Source organism: Drosophila ananassae, chromosome 3R (assembly GCF_017639315.1).
Source record: "Drosophila ananassae strain 14024-0371.13 chromosome 3R, ASM1763931v2, whole genome shotgun sequence".
Taxonomy (NCBI): domain Eukaryota; kingdom Metazoa; phylum Arthropoda; class Insecta; order Diptera; family Drosophilidae; genus Drosophila; species Drosophila ananassae.
In genome coordinates, this window is record NC_057930.1 from 23,860,407 (window position 1) to 23,878,799 (window position 18,393).

General features: G+C 41.9%; 1 protein-coding gene and 1 long non-coding RNA gene across 2 annotated transcripts; both read right to left on the reverse strand.

The window, feature by feature from the left end:
* Positions 1 to 2,722: 2,722 nt before the first annotated feature.
* On the reverse strand, positions 2,723 to 4,038 carry LOC116654952. Its single transcript, XR_004310114.2, has 2 exons — positions 3,301 to 4,038; positions 2,723 to 3,248 (listed from the first exon to the last, which is right to left on the reverse strand). It is a non-coding gene; the product is annotated as an uncharacterized LOC116654952 (long non-coding RNA).
* A 13,938-nt stretch (positions 4,039 to 17,976) lies between these two features.
* On the reverse strand, positions 17,977 to 18,154 carry LOC26515248. The gene is given in 3 exon segments (XM_032451685.1): positions 17,977 to 18,020; positions 18,023 to 18,107; positions 18,110 to 18,154. Coding segments are annotated over 3 exon segments (174 nt in total).
* Positions 18,155 to 18,393: the final 239 nt, after the last annotated feature.

An 18,393-nucleotide genomic window follows, 5' to 3' on the forward strand; every position in this document is an offset into this window, starting at 1 on the left:
ATTTCTCAAAACAGAAGAAAATAAAAGAAAAACTTTGTTTTTATACTTAACATTTCCATTGGCGCCTCTGTTTATGTAAAATTCAGCTGTTCTCTCCAGTTTTAACCATAAAACAGATACATTTTGTAATTTGTTTGTATCGCTAGTTGATCGTTACGACCTCTCGACGACGACAACGAATCCACCCAAGAGCGCCACTCAATATCGAGTGGAGTGGATTTTAGAAGCGCCATCAGACATCAGGTTATTGGGGCTAAGTGAAAGTAAATTTTTGGTATTTTTATGGATATTCATTGGGTTTTTGAGACAGATGCCATTAAAGTTGCATTCCATTTATTCAGCATTCGGTATTCGGCATTCAGCGTTGGAGTGTTGAAAGCTCTTTTGTCTGTTGTCCCCGCTTGTGCCCCGAAAGCACTTCACACCGAATTGCTTAATCAGAGTGGTTCTTTCTTTCCATTTCCAAATATCTTATCCATAACGCATTCTTGAGATGCGCTGGCCGAGGCGGTGGCTTGACAAAAGCGATTAAAATAATTGGCCAGCGACGAGTCTTCGATTCCTGAACGAGAAGTTCGTGGTAAAAGCCATTCCGACCTGATTTATTGCATTATAAATTTGTGCGCATGCCTAAGAAGCTAGATTTTGAAATTTAGAAAGTTGTCCCCACCTTCTCGGTGGTGTTGGGTTGGTGGACCCGCAGTCTGATATTTTATTAGCTACTATGCATCTATAAATTATGCCTAATGAGCCGGCTAGACGTCGAAGGCAACAAGAGTCTCACTGGGTGGGGCCCACAGTTCTCGAGCGGAGGAGGGAAATGGTGTGAAATTGTAATTGGATTGGAATGCGCAATGAGCCGGAAATGTAATGCAAAATGTTGAAACAAATGGATCTTGTTTGTCAATTAAACTGTGACCATAAAACATGTCACAATGATATATCCCCGAAGTGAGTTTCATAATCCCCGGCACTCCAAAAGAAACATGACTTTTATGCCTTTACGATCGGGTGATTCCATTGGAACTCAGCCCTTAATGAAGTTAAGTTCTTAATGTTTCAATAAGAAGTGCGAGCGTGCCTGAATTTATGTATTTTTGTAAAGATACTTGCATTTATGGGTGATGCAACTTAAACACAAACACTGCAGACATTAATTCAATTAAAAACCAACTCTATAAACTACAGACCCAAGTTCTTATCAGTCGCCTTTTTATCAGCAACACCATCGTCATTTGTCGGGAAAAATTGTGTGTTAAGACAAACAAATTCTAGGTAAATGAGAACCCTTTTTTGGCTAACTGACCCAAAAGGTCTTAAGCTCGAGGGGATCATGGCGACAGCAATAATTCAAATGGGAGCAACATAACTCAAGGCGTTTTGTGTGTTTGAGAGTGTGTCTGACAGTTTCGGCGGCGTTAACGAACATAGCCCCATTCGGTTGCCCCTTGGTTTTGATTCATGGCCTCTTGCCCACTGGCCCGCTCTTCCTCTCCTGCTGTTGGTCAGGCCTAATCGCCTTGGCGACACCTATTTTCGTAGGCGCGACATCCCATCCAGTCAGGCCAGTCCAGGCCTGACTCTGCTCCCCGATACCCGTCCAAGAGTCACATCCGTGCGTATGAGCATCATCAGTTGGCCCAGACCGTAACTAAAATGAGACGCCAAACAAAAAGCAATTACGTGTGCTGCCTGCCCTTTTCAGTTAAAATCGAAACGACCGAGAAGGGGGTAGGGAACTGGAGCTACCCAGAGCTGGGGCACTGAATAAAATTCCTTATCGCCACGAGAGCTGTACACGAAATGCGAGTTATTTGAGATGGTGATGTGAGTGCTAGGGCTATATGTGAAGGCTCAAGGCTCCGAAATGCGATTTCCATTGGCCATCGCTAACTCTGAGAGATGCATAGTTCAGATATATATATAACCCATAGAGGGGGAAGTTGTGAGAGGCCCCAGATAGTCGTCGAACAAAAGGCAGCGGCAATTAATCTTCGCTTCTGAGTTTGGCTTCAAGGTGAATTGTGTGGCATGCGCCCGAGGGCCCAAAGACCCCATGAATGTGTATATGGTACCTACAGTATTTGTGAGTCTCTGCCTCGCACTTAACCCACACACGTTCCCCCTCCAGACCTCCAGACCGGCTAATGATGGCGGGTTAAACGCCGTGCTTGCATTCAACTTTAACTCATTGAATTATAAATTATGCCTGCCTTGATTCCACTGAGAAGCGTAAAACGTGCCCAGGAGAACTTTTGGCATTGCCCAATTGACAGCTATTTTTGGGTGAGCCCCTCCTGCCGTCGTCTGCCTGCTCCTGGCCCGAAAGGAAACCATATGTATCCGAAGCCACGACCTGGGTAATTTGCTTTATGACCCCAGCCCTGACTCTGGCCCGGGGGCTGGCTGGAGTTTCGGGACCAGTGCCAAACTCCGGGCCTGAAGCCCAGGCCCCGAACCCCAAGCCAAGGATGTCCGAGAACGTGTGAAAAAGTCAGTCAGGCGTAAGTGCGCCCGGTATAGGTACGTATTTTTGGGATAGCGACTCCAGGTTCGATTCGGCTGGGTCGGCCGGGCCTGGTCGGCTTCGGTGCACTCGGAAAATATGCTCCTGTTTTGCTTCTCGACTGAAACTCACTGGAGTGTAAGCCATGGACACACACAGCAAATCACCTGGAAGTAATATCTATCTGTTGTATACCTCTGCTGAAAAACAATGACAGTATTTTCTGCAATTTATTGATTCTGTCTGGCATTGAAACTGGTGGTTGATGTCTTTTTTCTGGAATATCCATCCATCCCTATGAAAACGCCAAGACAACTAGTTTGCTTTTAGTTGACCCACATATTATATTATACAGAGTACATAACGCATCTCATCTCACACTTCTTGGGTCTCGTTTTTTGACTTCCCAGTTGTTTGGCCTTTGTTGTTATCTTAAGTGCACTTTTAAAGTGTTTTATTTATTGCACGACTTTTTCCTCTCAGCTCGGAGTTTTCTCCACACAGCCCCCGGCTTTCGAATGCTGAAAGTGTTTCATAACTCAGAGCCATGGAGTTTTGAGTCTGACTCCCATTTCGATACAGATCCAGATTCCCAGCTCTGCCCAAGATTCCTCACTGAGCCGACCACACGTCACGTCAGTGTCACCAAGTGGCTTTTTCTGGTCGGATATGATGGTATCATCTTGATTTAATCCAGGGGTCCCGGGGATTGCGTTGTATGTGTGTGGCTTTTATGGTCTAGCTATAAAAAAATGAACAAAATACATATCTTTTCTCTTATTTATTTTTGTTACAGTGCGAGCGTATCATTTATGTTATTTTGCTTTCCATTCATCCATATGGCCGCTGCCTTTAATTGGGTGGAACCTGGGACTGTCCGTTCCTGTATGGGCATCTTCTTGATTGTGGATCGGTTTTCATTGCTGCTGAGATTGATGTTTCGACTTGTAGCAGAGTTTTAGATAAAATTTTAATACATTTAACTATGAGTACCAAAAAAGGTATTGGCGCCTACTGTTTTCGATATTCTCATAGTTTTGTATTATTATTTTTTTATCATTCTCAAGTCTTTTAATATGATCATTTAATTTTTGTTTTTCATTTTCTTCCGCCCCTAGAATTGATTCTAAATTGTCACATTTGTGTTTAAGACTTATATTTTCTGATTTTAACGCCTCTAGTTGTTTTAGTTTTTCTTCCTGATCTGAAATTTTTGTAGAATCTTCATTTAGAACTTTATCAATCATGGACATAAAATTATTATTCATATTTGCTTCTGTTTCTTTTATTTGGAAATCTAGTTTCTCTAATTCGACGTCCTTGGCTATAATTTCCTGTTCTATTTCTTGAGAAACTCTTTCATATTCCTCTCTACGTTTTTGATGTGCGCCCGTAGTGCTGACGTTGCCGAAAAATATCACTAACAGCAAAAGTATGAATTTTTTCATATTTATGCCTCCACTTAAATCCGATGTGAACAGCTCTGATGGCATCAGAAAACTAAGCATGAATTAATATGCTTATAATGATGAACAGAGGATTTAAGAGAGTACCTCATGATGAGTCATGAGTACTCGTGATAACAAAATTTTTTATATATACTTCTTATTTCTATTATCAATATTAAAAACTTTGTTTTAAAAATAAAATGTTATTATGGGATTTAGTCTGTATTGTATTATTTTTATTGAAAATTGATCCAATCCGAAACATGATACGATAATTGGTGCTAGTTGTCCCCTTCTAAGCTTTCGAAAATATATAATTTTTTATTATTTCTAAAACAGTTCCTTATCGCAAAAGAGAACTGAGATACAGCTGATAACCTTCACAAGTCTGGCCGGAGAACAAGGAAATATAATGTTGAAAATTCTAATTATTCCCTTTATTTTCAAGCAACCCCCGAGGTACTCGAATCCCATTTCGATGTTCGATTCCCACCATTTGAAAACTGAACGCAATTTGCAAAATGTGTTGAACATCTTCTGGGTGATTAGGAAGAGTCTCGTGTGACACTGCCAGCCAATTGATTGATATTCGATCCATAGGGAAGGCAGGACAGCAGATACAGTATTTACCAAAGTGATAACCTTAGTTCAGGGCCAGATTATGTTGTGATCCGATCGCCGTGTGCACTCATTTTTCACATCACGTGCCACACGCGACCTTGGCAACTAAAACTGCGACGGTGACATTTTGCAACATGCGGCAACCTCTTGAATTTCAGAGATTGTCGCACACTCGCCGGGGGAGGGCATCAGGGGTTAGAGAAGAGGGTTAGACACCGCTGCTGGGTTGGTTGGCGGCTCTTCAAAGCAGCTGCAACATTTTCCTCCCAACCAACAAAGAAAAATAGAGGAAAATTCTCCAAAAAGCCTTTCGTCTGTCTGCGGCTATTCCTCCGCATATTTCTATGGCTTCTCGCTTTTTGGCATTATTTTTTGGCAACTCTCTATGCTGTCTATGCGGCAATAAACCAAATTAAAATCACAAATTAGCCTGCTGCAGTGGCAGTCGGAAAACTTATGCTTGGCTTTAAATCAAAACTTTCGGCTTCAAGGTTTAGAGAGAATTCAAAGAATAAGAGATTATGGATTCTATGATTAGGTAATTCATTATAATATTCCTTATTGCCCCCTGTGGTTCCTATACAGATCTGTCTCCCCTATCTCCCATCCAAGTCATCGACCCATATTGTGAAAAACAATCACAGTTTTTTTGGGCAACAAATTCTTAACGCAAAACCAATAAACAATTACGCATCCATGATCACCTATATGGCACTATTTCCATTGTCATCCCTTGGTCAATTCTATTCCACCCCCGTGGCACTCCAAGGACACTTTTCCACAAGGACCCTTGGCCGCGGAAAATGCGGCAAGCAGGCAATCAGTGGCCATTGAATTGCAGTTGCCATTGCTATTCCCGCTGCCGGATTTATGCGCCATTATTTCGTGTAATCCCTGGAAAGGACAGGGGGACCGCTGCTGACCCGCTGACCCGTGTGAAATAGGGGCAGTGGACATGCAAGTACACAGTGAGAAATGAAAGTGTAGCCATAAAAAAGGGATTTAAGGGAAGTTTTCTTAAGGACTAAGACTATAAGAAAATAGTAAGAAAGTAATGAGTAAATCACATGCCAAAATTACATGCCATTTAAATATTAATTACTCTTTTTTTTTCAGTGTAGATTTTCACATTTTTCACAGTTTATTTTCGGTAACATTTTTGAGCAGAACGAAGTACTCGAGTACGAGTGTTGCGAAAATGGTGCGCAAGCGTACACCGGAACCAGAAATGGCAAAGGATCGCATTAGCCGGATATCCGTTATGGTGGCCAGCTGTCCCACCCCGTCGCCATAGCATCTCTCCAGACTGAATCCTCTTCATTTGCCAGCCCCCCTCTCACTCTTATCATGGAACAGAAGCCATTACGTTCCAAATGAAATTTGCCAACAATTCAAATTGAATTTGTACATGCAATTTTAAAACCAGTAGAGTGGCTTATAAACGGAGGGTAAAAATGTTGACAACTTGATCACTGGTCGTACAACATAGTTGTTTCCCATTGGCCACGCCCCCTCTGGCCATTCAGGCCGCCCATTTGCACATTGTACAGGGTATTGTATACAACAACAAATCACTCAGCCAGAAAGCCAAGACAGCCAAAGAGTCGAGAGCATGGCATAAATGTTTAACAACCAAACTGCAGTTTAATTGCCCAACCAAGGCACAAAAAACAATGTTTATATTCTCTGGCTTTTTTTTGTGTTTTTGGTGGAAATGACAGGCAATGCCGGCGGAAGAAGAATAGCGAAAATAAAATGTGACCCACACGGCGGCGGAGAGCAAACAGCAATCCGGCAGATAGGCTCGTAAACCGAGCGGCGGTGCCAAGCCAGCTAAAAGACAAAAAATAAGCTGGAAAAAATGAAAGGTTTTTCTGTGGTCGAAACAGAAAAGATTAAACCAACAACGCAAAAACAAATTATGAAGTAAACAATGCTTGGTACATGTCATACAGCGGCAAGCTACAGTGTCCAAAGGTTTCAAGTAGGAGAACTTCAAAAATTCCGAAATACAATAGTTTTTGAAATAGTTTCAAGGCAGAAAAATATCTTAAAAAATCATGAATAGATTCTCAAACTTATCAGAGCCAGAAAAACAAAGACTATCATCATATAATATGAGAATATATATATCCATGTTGCATGTTTCACTGACTGATGTTGCAACTTATTGCAGAAAACTACCCTTTTTAATCAGGCTTATAAGTTGGGTATTTCTTAAGTAATCCCCATTCTTCCCTTCGGACTAATTTCCTGCCCAGTGTGCATATCAGTGTGCCCTCCATTGTGTCCCCCCTGCAAACATTCGATGGCCTCTTGGAGGAGATGCAACATGTGTTCCGGGAATGAGCCGCGTGCCGTTTTATACACGGCATGCTATAAATTTTATTGTTGTATGCGTGCTCGGCCGTTGTTCCCAGTATGTTTGTATAAGTTGCATGCATCAGAGGCCTTTCCGGCCTTCTTTTGAAGCGCCTCAAACAACAGCAACAACTGCCGCAGAAACAGTCAAAGGGCAACCGATCGTAAAGCAGCTGACATTTATGATAGATGCCGAGGATAGGACCGCCTGGTTAAATGAGCATCTCTTTCTTGGTGTCGCCATAGCATCGATGTCTAAGATACTTTCCCATTTGGAATTATTTGTCGCCAGCTTAGATGTATTTTTCATTTTCCTGTGGTGGCAGCAGTTGCTCTTGCTGTTGTTGCTGCTCCAATGTTGCTGGTGTTCTAGTTGATGTTGCTGTTGTGTCGCCCACACAAACTCGCAATTACGTTGTTTATTCTAGACGACAAGGGCCGATATGCCGGGGCGGCAATCTGGAGGGCTGGCACTACTGCCACTGGATGAATGCATGCTAGAAATAAAAACACGCCAATGGAGGTTGGTTGGCAACAGCAGCATCATTATTATCATCATTCTTTTGTCATTGCATGCAAACATCCAGACATGGTTGCACAATTGCAAGATTCAAACGGCAAATAATCCAGACAAACTACATAAATGACATGGAAAACACACAAAATAGGGACAAACTCGAAGTTTTTATGACCTTTCAAGGTACTGCTTATCTGAAGATTCTTCAAAAAAGTTTTTTGAAAGGAAACTCAAGCTGTTCTTTTTTCGTTCCATAGCCCCTAAATTCCCTTCTAAATAAATGGATAGACAAACTCTCTGATTAGTCTGTAATACCCTTCAAATGCTTGACAAAGTCCTTATTTAAGGATGTCTTTGAAAGCCACCACGACAATGCCTTGTACCAGTTTCCACTCTCAACTCTGCCTTTTTGCCTTGTTTTGCAGCAACTTCCATTTTTTCCATTTCTGTGCATGTTTGTGCAGAAAATGGAGAAATAATTTGAAAATACACAAATGCTTTGGTTGTAGTGTGAACACAATGGCGCCAAATTATTTAATACTTCAAATGTCTGTCCCCTGCTCCACCAGCCCAGCTTTCCCAGCCCGGCCCAGCAATTGCAATATAAATAAATGAAAGTAGTGGCGAAAATCATCATCATTTTCGGGCAGCAATTTGGTTTGGCTCTCGGCTCGAGTTCAGCGTTTAATGAAGCCCCCATTTTGGGTGCTTTTGTCCGAGCGGAATGCAAAGATCTCTTCTCTTCCAAAAAATACATCATTTTCCTTGGGATGATTTCTGTAATTTATTGTCCTCATATGCCGCCAGCAAATTGTCTGCACCGAGTCCGGGCCAAGTCAAAGTTGATTTGGTAGCAATCAAATAGGCAAATACGAAAAGCGAGGAAAGTGGGAAGCCTGGCCCCTTTTCCACGCCACTGACTGTTCCGGCAAGTCAGCAAATTCCTGCATCATTAAGTTCCTGCTGCAGCTCGGCTACAGCATTCAGAGTGCAACGTGCAATCGCAGCACAATTCAACTTTAACAAGCAATTAAATCGAAACAAAAACTCAGGAGCCGGCAGGAGCAACCCCCTCAGGACTCGTCCTCGGGAGGACGAGAGGGTTGGCCCGAGATGGATTGCATTGACATTGATTTATTTTAACAATTACAAAGCAACGTAAATTTTATAATTATTGTCCATGTAAACAAGGAAAGTGAAAAAGGTGAGAGAATCGAGAGAAATAGAGAATTCTCAACTAATGCCAGCGAAATGTCAAACCAAAGTGACAGCTGCAGCAAAAAAAAATTGGATAAAGAATGAGCGAAAACCCCTGGCGCCTTGTCTTTGCTTGAAATAATTACTTTTCGAAAGTAACCCTCGACACCTCCCACCGCTACCCCCTCATACTGTAAATGCAGGACCACCCCGTTAAGTCCTGCATACATATGTCGTCTTGTTGCGATTTTAATTTTGAATTTTATGCCAACAGCAGTTTGAGAAACTGCCTCAGTTAGCAGGGAAACAAGTGGAAAGTTTTGAAAAGAATCAAAGGACTATGAGGCTACCCCTTAAAGGATAAAGAATATTTTTTAAACTCTTTTGAATTTAAAACCCATATACCCTCTCAATTAGTAGTAACTCCAGGCAGGATAAAACGCATCGCAATCGAAAGCAGCAGGTTGCCAAGGGGTTGTCCTTGCGGGGTGGTGGCTTTAAGGCTATAAGGACGAAAAGGAGTGGGTGGCCTGGCGGTGGATTGAATGAGGCAAATGAGGCAGCCGTATGACATTATTTGTGCAGCACTTTTTGCCATTCACCACCCACCCAGCCAGCCATCCGTCCGGGCGAGGCCTTTATTTTTTCTGCCAACGGGCCACGAGTGGCTTCATCAATGGTCGGTCCGTCGTCATCGGTGTCCTGTTCATCAGCCTCATCAACGCAAAGTAAATATTTGCATAATGTGCAGCTGTGTGTGCCACCGCCCCTCAGTAGTATCCAGCAGTATGTGTGTAATTTGTGGGTGGCAAACGGGCGACAGCAGCACTTGGCATGTTTAATGTTTACTTTACAAAATGCAATAACAGAAGCAGCAGCAGCAGGAATGGCAACAAACCAAGCCAAACCACACCAGGAGGAGTAGGGCAGGGTCCAAGCCAGGCCAAGACCATGATAAACAAAACAGCGTTTGCTTCGTCTCGAAAAACAAAACACCACAAAAAAGTGGTTGAGTTGAGGCGAGAGACACATTAATTGAAAAGTCTTTTCGGGCTCATTTGAGTGGATAACAATATGATCAATAATTACTCAGAATTGATCTCCAAAGCCCAACCCAACTCAACCTAAAATTGAAACTCATCATCGGGAACCCAACATGATGTCATGGAAGAGGTTAATCCTGTGGAGTGCCTTCGGAGTGCGTCCAGCGGCGACCGATGAATCATTCTATGGATCAATGGGGCCGATGATTGAAAGATGGTTGATGGAATGCATCAGGGGGAGGGGGATATTTTGAAACCACTTCTAAAAACATCAGTTACATTGTACATAGAATAATGCGATATAAAATATGCTGGATGGCAACCCATTTCGGCTTGCAAGTCCTTCAGATTATTACCATTTCCCACAGCTCTCCAACCATCTAAAACCGAAGGACCTAGTGCCCGGTGAGTGGATATTATTTCCCAGTGGTACACCCCTACTTTGGTTGAAACCCATATGCACTACTTTTCACATTTATCAATTGCAGACCACACACTTGAGCAGCTGTCGCAGGATCTTCTCGGGTGATTGGAAAGCGAAAAGGACTCGGTCCGTCAATGGCAGTGACAAAACCATATCGAAGTGAGCTCTCAGCCGGAGACACGCCTCTTTTTGGAGGACGTCGTCGGACTGGAAAAGGCACTCCAGGATTCGTCACGACTGATTCGAACTTATGTAAATAGACGAAGACGATGAAGGGTGGTGGTGAGTGAAATTGATAGTTTGTGAATGCCATCGACACGCTGTTGCTAATTAAAATAGATGATCGATCGAGACGGAAAAGGGGAGGGTTCCATTAAATAAAAAACCGCCCTTGAGAACCAGTTCCGCCGAAGAGTGCCAAAAGTAAAGTCCGGCTTTATCCCTAAGCCGGCTTACCAACACCTCTCCTAGCCGAAGTCTTATAGGGAAATTCATTTGGTATTTTATTGAATATTTGGAGAGAGAGGAAGTGAAACACGCAAATCTCCTGCGACAACATAAATAGAAACATGATTTAAGAGTTGCGGGATCAGCGTCAAAATTACAGCTGGGATTACAACTCGGCCCGGGATGCTGAGCATTTCGAAAAGCGCCCCGGGTGGTTCTTCAATTTTTTAGCATTCGGTTTTTTCCGAGGGTTGTTCCATGTTGATTAGCCTTCTGCGCACTGCGGAAATGGGTTGGCACAGTGTCCCATTTCTCTCTCTCTATTTTTTTTTAGAGCATACATCCCATAAATTATGGCCCAGAATTGGGTCCGTTCTTTTGTTGCGATCCATGTAATTTGGTTTGGCACGGCCGCTGTCGGGGGTTCATAATCGGGGAATAACAAACTGCGCAGGATAATTGCAATCGAGAGTTTTATAAATTGTGTTTGCGTGGCAACAATGGCCAGAGGTTGATTTTTCCAGTGGGTGATCCCCCGGCCCATCTAGAGTATTTTATTTCCACGGTATATTGAAACTTTAGCGTTTATAATTTCATAAAATTAATGCACATTATCTCTTTGTATTTTATATTTAAAGAAAACAGCGGGACATGTTTTTCCTTTTTAATATTTGATACTCAGAGATGAGTCTCAGGAACAGCTGCAAGTTTTAAAATAAAAGTTGAAGCCTCCTTTGAAGGAGAACTATAAAATTAGCGACCCAAAAACTAATTGCATTAATGTGTCAACATACAGACGCGACTGACTGTGCTTTCCCGCTTGCCAGCCGATGAGTCTCTGATTCACAGTGAGTGCGAGTCTGAGTGCTCGTGCGAGTGTTTGAATGAATCTGTGTGAGTGTTTATGAGTGTGCACGCCGCACTACTTAAGATTACACAACAACAAATTTCGAAAAGTACTTAAAGTTTTTATTTATTTTGCGTCGCTCTGCTCGACACGCAAACATAAAATCCCAAAAACGAAGAAAAATAATAAAATTGATGAAAGCAGCGCAAAGTGGGGGTGGGGCGGAGTCTGAAATTAATTCAGTTGCCACCCACTTGGATGCTTCTCGGCGCTCGTCGCTGCACAGAAATGTTTTCTTTTTACATTTTTCGGAAAACTTCTTTCGGTGGCTGTCTCGTTTCTATTTGCATTTGCCCAAAAAGTGAAAATTGTTTATACTTCTCTCCCTGGCATTTTATTTTATGATTTATGCCACATATCTGGGCAGGCCGATCGCCCTTTAGCGGCCATTAGCGGAGTTCCACGGACACCCTTTGAAGTGCCTTCCTCACTCTACGTTTCATCCCAGAAACTTTATGTTTTTCTCTCACCCAACGACGTGCTAATTTGGCAAAATAATAAACAACAATTAAAGAGGCCTTCGAGTGTCAATTGCAATGCATTTTTCAGGGGTTTTCAGTGCATTTTCCTCACATATGTTATGGCCCTAAAACATCAGCTGGAATATATGGTTAGGTGCTGAAATACCAAATAGATTCTTTTGGATGCATTCTAAAACACAATTAATCATTAAATATTTGGAAATTTTCTTGAAAACAAACACTCTTAGCTTCAGTTATTATTATACTAAAGTGTTGGTTTATTTAAATTTTAGCAGCTTATAAAGATTTTAACTTTTGTGAACTCATCGCGTGTTTTGCCGAATTTTATGATGATGCCGCCAAGCTCCGATCTGTCAGCTTAAAAGCCCGCCAGACCAATCCGAAAAACCCACTGATTAGGCCATCGGTATATGTGTACTGGGACCTCCCAGCACTCCATGAACAATGCAAATGTGGGGCTGGAACTGGTCTCACCCACTCTCGCCCCAGAGTGTCCAAAAATTTAATTTATGCGCCGGCAATTAAACATGCATCATTTACGTTCGCATCTGAACGCGAGCGACATCGACATGATTCGACGTTCAACATTCGCCGGCGACAGCGGAGGCGGCAACATCGACACGATGCCCCATACACTGGGAGATAATTATTTCAAACTACTAATGTACAAGATAGTTCCTTCCATGGCAAGGAAGTCTAATTTTCTCTCAGTGTAATACCCATTGCTCTGTAACATCCAAGAGCCATAGATATGTCAACACTTGGCGCAACGGAAACTGAAAAAGGGACGGAGTCTGGGGGCCACATGACATCTTGGCATTGTCCATTCGCCAACGCCCCATCATTTGTCAATATTAACTTTAATTAGCAAAAATTCTGTTCTCTTCTCCCTCCCGATTAACTTGACATAGTCGGCGATTGCAGTGAATGCGCTACTTCTTGTTATTCTAATGAATCACAATTTGTTTTATTCGATTGGGCAGCATTAATTTCATTCCCGGAGATCGTTTATTTTCATTGCCAGTGGCTGGTTTTTTAGGCAGACACACAAATTAGCTTTAATTTAGGACGGTTTTTGGTCAACCAATTGCACCGTACTTGGTATAAATATTTAATTATAGGTCTATTAATGCTTTTCCGCTATTAAGAGACTGATTTGCAAATCAAGCGGATGCTCCTTCCAATGAAAATGTATGCAGTTCACATGAGGCACTCAATTGATGAATTTTTAATAGAACCGGAATCACCTGAAAAGCCTTTTACTTGTTGAACAGTAAAGTGGTAACGGTTTTCTCTGATTTATATGAATTGGTTTTGTTTTTTTGTAAAGAAAGCACATCAAATGTGTAACCCAGCGGACAGCCAAAAGCTGGAGAAACGACGACAGCAGTCGCCGGAGAAGAACGTGCAAAATCCGAAATGAATTGGTAATTTATTATGCAATGTCATGGCTTTCATGTGGGCCAGAACGGAGGTGGAGGAAGAAAGCTGGTGGGCTAATTAATGACCAAATGGATCTGGCCATGTCAGCGCTTATCGGCGACGGTCCGGTATCGACAACATTTGCCAAATTAATGCAAATCATGCAAACACCAGAAGATCCAACGGCTGCCAATGATGATACTTTCGCACAATGACGATAATTCCATTGCCGATGATGATGATGATGCAGTCGGCCTGGTATCAATACCCGCCTAATGAGTCAAGTGGCCGAAAAGGATTTTCGGTGGGTGCGGATGCGGCTTGTATCTGTTCCCTGTCTGTCTCGCTGTCTGAGAGCCCCCGGCTAAGTCCCCCAAGCCAGATAAATTGTGTTTTGGTGGCATTACTGTGGCAAATGAATGAATCACATGTCTTGGCATCCGCACACACCAACAACTGCAACCACACCGTATCGACATCGACAATGTTGACAATAACTTGGGGTCAAGACAAGCCAGAGATAAGACGGAACCTGCTTTCCATACCGGAGATGAGTGGACCACCGCACAATAGCCAAACAAATACACAATTTCGCCATTTGCCTTTATCAATTCATCCATCATTCATTCATGCGGTCATTCATTAAGTCACGGCCAAAAGGGGCGCGGCCTCGGTCGCTGACAAAGGGCATATCACTCATACGCATTAATCAAGTGATTGCTCAGTTGAAATGTTATTCCTTGTTTCATTAAGAATTATAAAATTTTTTGAAACTTTTAGTTGATTTCTAAGGCACATTTCTTAAAGGAGCTCTATTTATGATTTAGGAGATCATTCTTCTTCGAACTCTTACAAAATATAGTTAATATTTTTGGAAATAAAATAAAAAAGATTCGGAGCGTATGCGTTATATTCAATCACAGCTTACATGTACATATTAAGTATACGCCCCATACTCATTTAAAGGAATGTGCCATAACACAATTAATATTGGTCTGATCAGTGAATGCCACACCTTCCCGAACTTGGATATTTGAGTATTATCATTCGCAATCAAAATCTGGAAAACAGAAATTTAAGCCATTTTTAGCAGATTTTGAAAGGGGTAACATCATGATTTTGGCATGATGAACGAAAGTGGGCGACTGCGATACATATATCATTGCCATTTTTATCCTATTCTTGAGCGGAATAGCTTAAACGATTTGTGGATCGATTCTCCATCATTCTGCATCAAAATCCAAGAAGGAAATATCTTTCAGATTTTTTCTCAAAAATCCTGGGGTATCCCCCTCAAAAGTATCAAGAAATGCACGGAAGGACAATATGGCCCCTAGCGATGGCTATATCTTCCCCAATTTCCATCCGATTCTTAAGCGGAATACCTTAAACGATTTGTAGAAAGTTTCTCCATCAATCTACATCAAACCCCTTAAGTAAAAATATTTTTCGAAATTTTGTTTATTTTTCGAGAAGAGTTACCTAAAAAATTAATTCTGGATCTTAGCCTCCACTTTATGTAGAAATTATTCTTCTGATTAAATTAACAAACCAAAAACACCTCTTTTTAGGTCAAACATGAGGCTTTCAGTTGACCAAATTGCATCTTGTTCAACTTCGCAGATAAGAGACTATACAAATATATCCATCCCCAAATAAAACTGCAACCGTAATATATTTCGGAACCCTGTGATCCCGAAACAAAACAACAACTCGTGGCCAAGACACTCCATTCATAAGACAACTGTGCAGCAAAAGAATGAAAAAGGCGAGGCGAGAGAGGTGGCTGAAGGAATTGCCCTTTTGTGAAAGTGTGAAATATTTGCGTGAGATGGCCAATGAATTTTTGTATTACGGGTATTTTTGTATTCGCTGCATTTCTGGGGAAATGGCCTGACACTTGACGTGGCCGAACATGAGACAGCAGGCAGGAGGCGTTGCGATACTGGGATGTGGTTGGGGAAGTTGGAATCGTTGAGTTACGCGCATCCAATGGCCATAAATAAATGCGAAATGCATTAAATGTCCCGCACACAACAACCAACAAGCAACAACAATCAGACACAACGACAATCGGCAACAACTTCAGCTCGATTCCCGCATCGCACGTCTCAGTAATTAATTAAAGCATTAAGTGCTAATTTTACGACAACTCGATTTGTGCGTTGGCCCCCTTGCAATTTGCAATTTGCATGCAGCCATCTCACCATCGCCCATCTCTCCACTCGACATCTCGCCATCGGAATTTGGCAGCCGCTGACAAAAAAAAAGGTAAAAATAAAATGCTGAGAAGGAAGCAAAAGTGTCGTCTACATATTTGTTGGAATGGGAGCGTGACTCACGCCAGAAATTGATTGGCATCTCGAGGGGACAACTGCGACAGGTAATTAAATGATTTTCCCAGAATATATGTATTCATTAATATTACTATAGACTAAGTGAACAAATACTTTATAACTTAAATTATTTATCCAATATAGTTTTCACGCTGCCATCTCCAGGAAAACGTTGCACCTTGACTCCATCCCCTGAGGTTTCCTGGACAGTGTCGACTGTCAAACGTCAAACGTGGAGTCGCCTGTCAGCCAGACAGTCCTCAAATGAAGACGGAGACGGAGCCCGAGACGAGGCTGTGGCTGTGGCTGGAAACAAGTTGGGTCCATGCTCCATGCCAATGATGGCGATCTTCTCCCCAAAAGCGATAATAACAACAAAAACAAGAGGACAACAACAACTACTCAACTGTCGCCAAGATTTTCATCTGACTTTTCGGTTTTTCCACACTTTCCGATTTTCCCTACAGACTCTGGCCTCTTGCATCTCGCATCTTGCATCCCCAAATCGCTTGCCGTTTGCAGTTCATATTTTCACTGGCCTTTGTTTGCTTTGATGTTATTTTTAAAAGGGGCACGAGGATCGGGGGTGCCCCAGAGGCAAAGGCAGAGGCAGGGACAACATAAAAATGCTCATTTGTTGTTGCTGTCACAGGGAGAGACTCCCTTGTAATTAATCATATGCATTTGCTTTCATTAGCAAGTCAACAACGAGAAGAAAAGATACTCTTTGGTGTATCTTACAGATGCATGGGATGGTGTTGGATAAGACGATGAGCCGACTCGAGATGTGGGAAATAGGTTAAGTAATAAGAATTATAAAAATAAAAATTAGCTTTACACGAGGCTAAAACTTAGATCCATAAAGACTTTAAGTCTATTCTTTTGAACACTTTTGGAATAGACCACATCCAGGGATATCTGCTTATTTTCATCCTCCACTTAGCTGCCACAACAAATGTGAGCTCTCAGTCATCGTGCCACACAATGGAATAGGAATTCAGAGGGAATAATGAGTGGAAATTTATCAGAGGACCCCTGAGCTTTATGCATTTATAGTTGGCCATTAAAGGATTACCAATGCTGAGCTTCACTTGGCCAAAGTTCTTCAATCCTTACAGGCCATTTAGATCGGGGAGGGACTTGGGACAGGCAGGGTGAGATAGATCGAAATCTTTCGAATGATCACTGAACCGGACAAAACCACAAAATCGGAAAAAGATTTCACAAAGGTGTCAGTCATAAATTTTGCTTTTTGCATATGCAATTTGGTTTCTGCCATCCAGGTAGAAAAGCCATTAAATTTGTAGCACAATTGTTGGCAAAAATGTCTGTAATTACGTGCAATGACCACGGAAACTGTGGCAGGAACAGGGACAGAGACAGGAACAGGAGCAGGGGGTTGAAGTCCTGCATTCTTGACTGCGTTTCCGATTGTTCAGGATGTGCTGGGACACGAGAGTGTTGGTAAATAATTGGTTATGGCTTCGAACAGTCGGCAAAATGCAGGCGATGCCGGAAAAATTCCCAAAAACAAATGAAATGAAATATCCTCGAGAGGGTGAGAGCTGAGGGTTCTAGGGAGTGGAGTGATTCGCTTTGATTTCTCAGTAGTTATCTACGCATTTCTCCATTTTGACGTCTGTCAGCCGCATTTTATGTACTCGATGTGTGCGTGAGAGTTTTGTTCAATTAATGCTAGTAACTTTTGGCCAGAAGCCACATGGACTCAGCCTTCGGAATTGAAACTACTGTGAATTATGAATTCAATAAATAATAAACGAAAAGTACACACTGTTGAAAAATTGAGGTGCAATAAATAAATATATCAAGGTGGAGCAACTTTCGGGGGTTTGAATAATTCAACTCAAAAATATGAACACGGAATAATAAAATGTGTATCCGTCATTGTATCAATACAATTAATTTTATTGGGTAAACATGTTCTTGACAACCTGCCTGATGGTTTAAATAATGAAAATGACTTTAAGGAAACAACTTCCCAGCCCTTATAAAATCATCATCTGCATGCTTCCTTATTTCCAATTCGTCTCAATTGACGCATTCATCTCAGATATGCACTTCCTTATGCAAATGAATCTCAGTTTTGGGTCGATTTCATCGCACATCATTAATATTAATTCCACACAGCATCTTCGCCTGTATAATTAACCCCAAAATACCCTCAAAGCCTCCCGGAATCCAAGTCAGAATCCAAGAACCATAGTCAGCAACCACACATAGTCAGTTCCCAGTGACATTGTCGAGCTACTTACTCGGTTGAGTTCTACTTAAGCCCATTTTGCGCAATAATGTGTTTAAGATGTTTTTGGCTGCAGAGGAATGTTAATGCCACAAATGCAACAAAACATATTCCGAGTCATTAGGAGGAGTTCCCCCCCTTGACGTTTAAGGAGGGTTGGCAAACATGGCAGAAGGTGAACATCAATTTTTGAAACATTTTTCCCAGCACACGCAGCAGCAGCAGCAATCCAAATCGATGTCGATGGGCACGCCCCCACAGGGAAATGCACTGGGAGAAGATATATTAGATGTTGGAATGGAATTTATAAGCCAAATTAATTTTATTGATTTTTAAAGAAGTGAAAAGGCACCAGTTTCTTTATAGGTGGAACTACTATTTGATTTAGAACGCTCTATATTTTTTTCTCAGTGCCTTCATTC